At 37.2% G+C, this 8306-nt stretch overlaps 1 protein-coding gene across 1 annotated transcript; it reads right to left on the bottom strand.

Moving 5' to 3' along the window:
* Window positions 1-2726: 2726 nt before the first annotated feature.
* On the bottom strand, window positions 2727-5684 carry gdf6b (growth differentiation factor 6b). The gene is given in 3 exon segments (XM_048202420.1): window positions 2727-4117; window positions 4119-4171; window positions 4869-5684. Coding segments are annotated over 3 exon segments (1362 nt in total). The 5' UTR covers window positions 5353-5684; the 3' UTR covers window positions 2727-3292.
* Window positions 5685-8306: the final 2622 nt, after the last annotated feature.

Genomic DNA, 8306 nt, shown 5'->3' with positions numbered 1-8306 from the left:
TGTCGCTTCATAAAACTACGGTAGTCGCGTCGACTGTTTTAACAATGTCTTTAGTACCTTTCTGGACCTTGAAAGTGGTAGTTATATTGCTGTCGATGGACGAGTCATATACCTCTCGGATTTCATCAAAAATATGTTTGTGTTCCAAAGATGAATGAAGGTCTTACATGTGTGGAAAGACGTGAGGGTGAGTAATTTTCATTTTTGGGTGAACTAACCCTTTAACATGCGCACTGAAGGTATTTTAAGCACCCATTTTGCTGTAGACAAGATACAAAGGTATCCTTTTTAGGGTACTATGCTAGTTGCACCTCTAAAATGTATACTTTTTGGCAGATAAAAACATTAATAGCATTAATGCTGAATTAATGCTTTCAAGCCTCAGATTGATGCTGATGAATATACTGCATATAGCACAATTATTTAAACTAATTACTAAATTCTTACTTTCATTGGAGGTACTAGATGAGAAATCATCAATTTATATATTCACACCACCATTCAAAAGTTATTTTAAATGCTCACCCAGGTTGCATTTATTTGAATAAAAATACAGAAAAAAACAGTAATATTGTGAAATATTACTAAAATTTTACTGTTTTCTATTTTAATATATTTTAAAATGTTTTTTATTCCTGTGATGGCAAAACAGAATTCTCAGCATCATGTCACGTGAGCCTTCAGAAGTCATTCTAATACGCTGATTTGGTACTTAAGAAACATTTATTATTATTTATTTGAAAACAGTTGTGCTGCTTAAAATTTCAGTGGAAATCATGATATTGGACCCAAACTTTTGAACAGTAGTGTACAGTCATGGTCAGAATTATTGGCACATCTGTAAATATGATCAAAAAAGGCTGTGAAAATTAATCTGCATTGTTTATTCTTTTGATCTTTCAAAATCACATTTTGAAATAATGTTTTTCTCTAATTAATATTGGTCACAATTATTAAGGATATTTTCCAAAATGATTGTCCATGACTTCTTGTTTCACAAGAGTATAAATAAGGAAACACAGAGGCCAAATTCCCTTACTCATCCATTACACAACAGAAAAAAACAAATAATGTAGTTCTGATGTGCAGCAAAAGATTGTTGAGCTTCACAAAATAAAATGCTGAAAATAGCTAAAGCATTGAAAATTCCCATTTCCATCATCAGGGCAATAATTAAGAAGTTCCAATCAACAGATAATGTTACGAATCTGCCTGGAAGATGTCTATATAGTCTTAATGCACGGTGATGTACTGTAGTTCGAGTGGCCAAAGACTCTCCAAGGATCACAGCTGAAGAATTGCAGAAATTACTTGAGTCTTGGGGTCAGAAAGCCAATAAATAAATAAATAATTCAAATAGCACCTACATCACCACAAGTTATTTGGGAGGGTTTCAAGAAAAATCATCTGATCTCATCCAAAAACAAACTCCAGCATATTCAGTTGTCAGACACTACTGGAACTTCAATTTGCACTGTGTTATTAAAAAGTACCCCATGTTCCAATTAAGTAAGTACTGCTGGATCTTTAAAGGATTAATCCACTTTTAAATAAACTTTTCCTGATGATTTACTCACCCCCATGTCATCCAAGATGTCCATGTCTTTCTTTCTTCAGTCGAAAAGATATTAAGGTTTTTGATGAAAACATTCCAGGATTATTCTCCTTATAGTAGACTTCAATGGGCACCAAACAGTTGAAGGTCAAAATTAGTTTGATTGTAGCTTCAAATTGTTCAACACGATCCCAGATGAGAAATAAGGGTCTTATCTAGTGAAACCATCACTCATTTTCTGAAAAAAATTGAAAATTATATAGTTTGAACCAGAAATGCTCATCTTGAACTAGCTCTCTTCTTCTTCTCTATTAGAATTCCAGCAGTGTAGGCACTGCTAAGTGTATTACTGCCCTCCACAGGTCAAAGTTTTGAACTACATTTTATATGCAATATGCTAGTTCAATAGTATATAACAATTAGTTCAAATTTTGACCTGTGGAGGGCAGTAATACACTAAGAAGTGTCTACACTGCTGGAATTCTAATAGAGAAGAAGAAGAGAGCTAGTTCAAGATGAGCATTTCTGGTTCAAACTATATAATTTTCAATTTTTTTCAGAAAATGAGTGATGGTTTCACTATATAAGACCCTTTTTTTCTCATATGGGATCGTGTAGAACAATTTGAAGCTGCAGTGAAACTAATTTTGACTTTCAACTGTTTGGTGCCCATTTAAGTCTACTATAAGGAGAAAAATCCTGGAATGTTTTCATCAAAAACCTTAATTTCTTTTCCACTGAAGAAAGAAAGACATGGACATCTTGGATGACATGGGGGTGAGTACATTATCAGGAAAAGTTTATTTAAAATTGGACTAATCCTTTAATGTTGTAGGCCTGTTATTCTGCTGGATACATGGCTTCACTGATTCTATCAAATGTCAAGAGGAGTGCATCAACATGGACCTGGGAATCTGAAGGATCTGGAGAGATTCTGTATGGAGATTTACTTTCACAGCCTTCTTTTTACCAAGGATACAAATAATTCTGTCCAGGACTGTATATTGAAATTATTAATTCAATTATTAAATATTAAAATGTCATCACTTTTTTTATTATTATTATTAATCTAACAGTAATTCAATTTAACCGTTATGTAGCTGATAAAGAAGCAATAACAAAAAGCCATTATTCAAGAAGAAACATTTAAGAAATATATTTAATTTCTTGGTATTTTATTGGAGGAATAATGTGGTTCACATCTTTTATGAAATATTTACACACCCTTTTATGATGTTAATCCCTCAAAGGAAGACATTTACACAATAATTTGAACAATGAGGTAGATAGATACAATAACTAAAATAGCTTATTAGATGTGTAAAATATTACTGAATAAATGATAGCACTTAAAGAGAATATTAACTTAAATTAAAATTAGTACCTGTACAATTTTAAGAAATCATTTATTTACATATAAATCCATAAAATACAGCTATTTAAAGCAGGAATAAAGCTGTCAAGTCCACACAATTTGAAGTAAATGCCCAGTTAAGTGAAATAAGTAATGTTTTCATGTACAGTAGCAGAATAACCAGTACAATGTGGAAGATTTGTCTTTGTTCTTCTTCTCTTTTTGTGCTTGTATTCCAGTCCAGAGTCATAATTCCAGATAAGAGTTAGCCAACAGCTGTGATTACAGTATATAATTTCAGCTAAGGCTTCCAGTAGTGTTGAAGACACATGAGAAAGTCAGACACTTTTATTTACATTCCCTCATTAGTTTGAACAGCACATTCACCTGCAGCCGCAGGACTCCACCACCATGTCTTCATACTGCTTGTATACAACGTTATTTCCTGCATCAATGTACAGGATGCTGATGGGACTGAGTTTGGAGGGGACGCAACAGCTGGGCGGCATGTTGCTGGGGTTCATGGAGTTCATTAGAGTTTGTATGATGGCATGATTGGTTGGCTCCAGGTGGGATCGAAGGGGGAAGTCACACATGCCCTCACAGTGATACGCCTCATAGTCTAAGGGAGCAATAATCCAGTCATCCCAACCCAGCTCCCTGAAATTCACATGCAAGGGCTTTTTGCTGCACCTAGATTTGGACTTTTTGCCGTGCCTCTTGCCATGGCGGTTGGGTAGAGCGGTCCGTCTACTCCGTCGGGATTTCACGTGAGGTCCTCTTTCCTTCAGACCCCACAGTTTAATCTTCTCCCTCTTTTCATAAAAAATGCTTTGTCTCTTTTTTGACCTTGTGAAAACAACCAGTATGGCTTTCTTCAGTTGCGGACGGCCATGTCTGTGAAATCCAAGATATTGCAAGTCAATTTCCCTCTCAGGATTATCTAGCATCGCCTTGAGCTCCAAACAGAAGCGGGTCCCGTGAGAGTGGTGCTGACGTTCCTTAAAAGTCTCCCATACGTCGAAAACCTCCCATTTTGGTTTATGTGCATCCTCCAGATCCAAGGTTTTGGAGTCAAGCACAGTGTGCGACTGACAGGAAAGCAGCTGTATCTCCACTGGGCCCGTCTCTGATGCTCGGAACGTTCCGGAGATCTTTGTGTATATCCTCAGTTCAGCACCCAAGAGCTCCACGTTTTCAGAAAGTGTTGGATACATCGAATAAGTATTTCTGTCTCCACAGTGGGGAGTTCAAAAGGTCATCTGGAACAAAGAGCACACATATTTAGTGACGGCGGCTGTACGTTTATTTACAGTGTCAGTTAGAGAGGTATAAAGAGGAAAAAAAGTGTATAGATGAAGAACACATTTTCAACCAATTATATGCTGAAATTTCTTTCTTTCTTTGCTATAATAAAAAGTTTGATTAAAAATTAAGTTATATTTTAAAAATAATTTTAGATAAAGTAGTAAAACGTCTAAAAATTATATTGTATTATAGCACTGTATTAGGCCTACACTTATTTTGACTGGGTCTCATGTCTCCCTTTCTTTCTTATCGGGCTGTGAATTTCTTTAGAATGTAAAACGAATATTTGTAATCTTTGTCAAGTAAAAAAAAAAATACTTTAAAACCATGTGGATCAAACTACTAAACAAACATATATTAGTAGGCCTATAATTCCTATTTTTCAGTGTTTTCAGTTATTTAACATTCAGGACAACATTTTTTTTTTGTCTTTTTTCCCAGTCCAATTAGGAATGATTCCAAATTATGACACATAACCAATTTATTACTTAAGGATTTATTCATTTAACTTCATCTAATAGCAAAATAACAGCTGGACGTTTTCCTAAAAGCACCTGTGCTACATTGAAAAGGGGAAAACAAATTTGGACAAAAGGCCATTTATAAAGCCTAAAGTTATATATCAGATTAAAAACAAATCAAACAACTAACCTTGACCCTCGTCCACAAAACTCGTTATAGTGTTTGCGGCTTTTGACGAGCGGAAAAAGCTCGCGTTCAGTCCCAGTTTTTCAGCCGCGGAAAAGGTCTTGTAGATGGAGATCATGTAATCATGAGGTTCAATTGTGTCCTTGATCGCCCGCTGTGACTGTATGTCTCCAGATAACGGTGATGCTGACAATATACTTTTGCCGTGTTTGGCTCTTCTGTGTCCATCAGCAGCCGCAGACCTGGACACTTTCATCCCTTTGGATGCGTTTGGAAACAGAGGATTTATTGAGTGAACACACAGAAAATGCAACAGGAAAGTAAAAGTCAAAAACATCCCAGATACTCCACAAGCACACATCTTGTAAATGCACAAGAAAAAAAAGAAGGACCTGCTTGGGAAAAACAGGAACACATCACATGTGTGTGGAGGAGCGCAGACTGAGAGCAGCTCCCTCTGAAGAACAGCCTCCTTAAGTACCGTCATGGCATTATTAGCTCCCACTCAATCCAAACAATACTTTAAAGACTCTCCTACACAGCTTTAGGATATTACTGTCCTCCTACATGTCCCTATAATTAGACATGCGTGATGCTGACAGTTTAAACATGTCTAAGTATGAATGTTTTATATTGTATTGATTGATTTCTAAGGTTTTATAATCAGAGCCAAAACAGTGACTCATAAAATTTAAATATATATCTAACTGCTGTGTATACTACGAGAAACGAATGGAGAAAAAAAAAAGAAAAAAGAAAAAAACGGAATAAATTTCTTAATTTCACTCTTGTAAGTTCACCGTGAATGTGATTGACAGATTGTGGTTTTTCCTCAGTTCTACAGGTGTCAGTGTGAGGATTGAGCACCGTGGGCTTTACCTCCCTCTAGTGGTGCAACATAGTTGTGTTTTTCTTTTTTCCTGAGCTAGATTTTTGCGTGTAAATCAAGTCAGACGATTGGAAAATGGCCTCGAGTTATGTCATCCACACATGCAAAGTTGGTTGATAACATAACTGTAATAAAGTGCCATGGGAAGTCAAACTAACTGTGCTTAAAAAATATATAGGTTACTGAAAATGTTAATTTCCTGTTATCTAATGGAAAATCTGAAAGCCATTTTTTTCACCTAATATCTGTCATTATTAGCATTTCACATTTCACACATGGGGAAAACCAACTATAATTCAGTAAGTTCCATAAAGCTCTTGATTCTATGAATATGATAAAGTAAGATTCTTGTAATTGTTTAACTAGCGTTTGCTAAAATATGGATACAATTACAGGTAAGCAAGTAGGTAACTTTTTCTTTATTTTTTTTAATAGCATTTGTTATGAAAAATAGCAACCTACACATTTAGAAACAACAGCTACAACATTCCACAGTTGTAATATAAATCTTTAGTGAAAAATCTATTCCCTTAACAGGTTATCTTTTTCTATAAATCTTTTTTATAAATTATATAAGTGACACAATAAATACAATAGAATGTGATAAATTTTAGTAAAGGTAGTCATGAAAAAGCTTTCTAATTTACACTGAACAAAATTATAAATGCCAAAATTTTTTTTTTTTGGCCCCCATTTTTCATGAGCTGAACTCAAAGATCTAAGACTTTTTCTATGTACACAAAAGGCCTATTTCTCCCAAATATTGTTCACAAATCTGTCTAAATCTGTGTTAGTGAGCACCAATTCATCCACCTCACAGGTGTGGCATACGAAGATGCTGATTAGACAGCATGATTATTGCACAGATGTGCCTTAGGTTGGCCACAATAAAAGGCCACTCTAAAATGTGCAGTTTTATCACACAGCACAGTGTTTTTAGGGAGTGTGCAATTGGCATGCTGACTGCAGGAATGTCCACCAGAGCTGTTGCCCGTGAACTGAATGTTCATTTCTCTACTATAAGCCGTCTCCAAAGGCGTTTCAGAGAATTTGGCAGTACATCCAAGCGGCCTCGCAACCGCAGACCACGTGTAACCACACCAGCCCAGGACCTCCACATCCAGCATCTTCACCTCCAAGATCATCTGAGACCAGCCACCCAGACAGCTGCTGCAACAATCAATTTGCATAACCAAAGAATTTCTGCACAAGCTGTCAGAAACCGTCTCAGGGAAGCTCATCTGCATGCTCGTCATCCTCATCGGGGTCTTGACCTGACTGTTCAGTCATCGTAACCGACTTGAGTGGGCAAATGCTCACATTCGATGGCGTCTGGCACTTTGGAGAGGTGTTCTCTTCATGGATGAATCTCGGTTTTCACTGTACAAGGCAGATGGCAGACAGCGTGTATGGCGTCGTGTGAGTGAGCGGTTTGCTGATGTCAGCATTGTGGATCGAGTGGCCCATGGTGGCGGTGGGGTTATGGTATGGGCAGGTGTATGTTATGGACAACGAACACAGATGCATTTTAACGATGGCATTTTGAATGCGCAGAGATCCTGTGATGAGATCCTGAGGCCCATTGTTGTGCCATTCATCCACGACCATCACCTCATGTTGCAGCATGATAATGCACGGCCCCATGTTGCAAGGGTCTGTACACAATTCCTGGAAGCTGAAAACATCCCAGTTCTTGCATTGCCAGCATACTCACCGGACATGTCACCCATTGAGCATGTTTGGGATGCTCTGGATCGGCATATACGACAGTGTGTTCCAAATCCTGCCAATATCCAGCAACTTCGCACAGCCATTGAAGAGGAGTGGACCAACATTCCACAGGCCACAATCAACAACCTGATCAACCCCATACAGTAAAACTGCACATTTTAGAGTGGCCTTTTATTGTGGTCAGCCTAAGGCACACCTGTTCAATAATCATGCTGTCTAATCCGCATCTTGATATGCCACACCTGTGAGGTGGATGGATTATCTCGGCAAAGAAGAAATGCTCACACAAAGATTTAGACAGATTTGTGAACAATATTTGAGAGAAATAGGCCTTTTGTGTACATAGAAAAAGTCTTAGATCTTTAAGTTCAGCTCATGAAAAATGGGGGCAAAAACAAAAGTGTTACGTTTATAATTTTGTTCAGTGTATGTTGGTGCACAATGATGCTTTCCCTTCTTTTCATCAGTCTTTTTAGTTTATATGGCTGTTTTAGATCATGTCATAGCGTTTTAAAGTGGTACATTCTCAATAGAATTCAAATGGGTTGCACATTTTATCATCAGCATAGTGATAAGAACAGCTTGAGTAAATCTCATCACACTTTTGGAGCTCGCTAGTGAACTCGTCTACAGTGTTTTGGAGCAGCACTCATGCAAAATTAAACAATTAGGCTTCAGTCATAATGCGCAGACAATTGGTCCGTTCAGTTTGTACGGCTTATAAAAGCTCTGAACATCGAAGAATTAGCCTGATTCTATAATAGCCTGATGTTTCAGTGTGGGCGGTCAGAGTACCGGGAACACGTGAGAAGTGCCGATAC

Source organism: Megalobrama amblycephala, linkage group LG9, assembly GCF_018812025.1.
Source record: "Megalobrama amblycephala isolate DHTTF-2021 linkage group LG9, ASM1881202v1, whole genome shotgun sequence".
Classification (NCBI taxonomy): domain Eukaryota; kingdom Metazoa; phylum Chordata; class Actinopteri; order Cypriniformes; family Xenocyprididae; genus Megalobrama; species Megalobrama amblycephala.
This window is presented reverse-complemented; position numbering and strand designations above follow the sequence as displayed.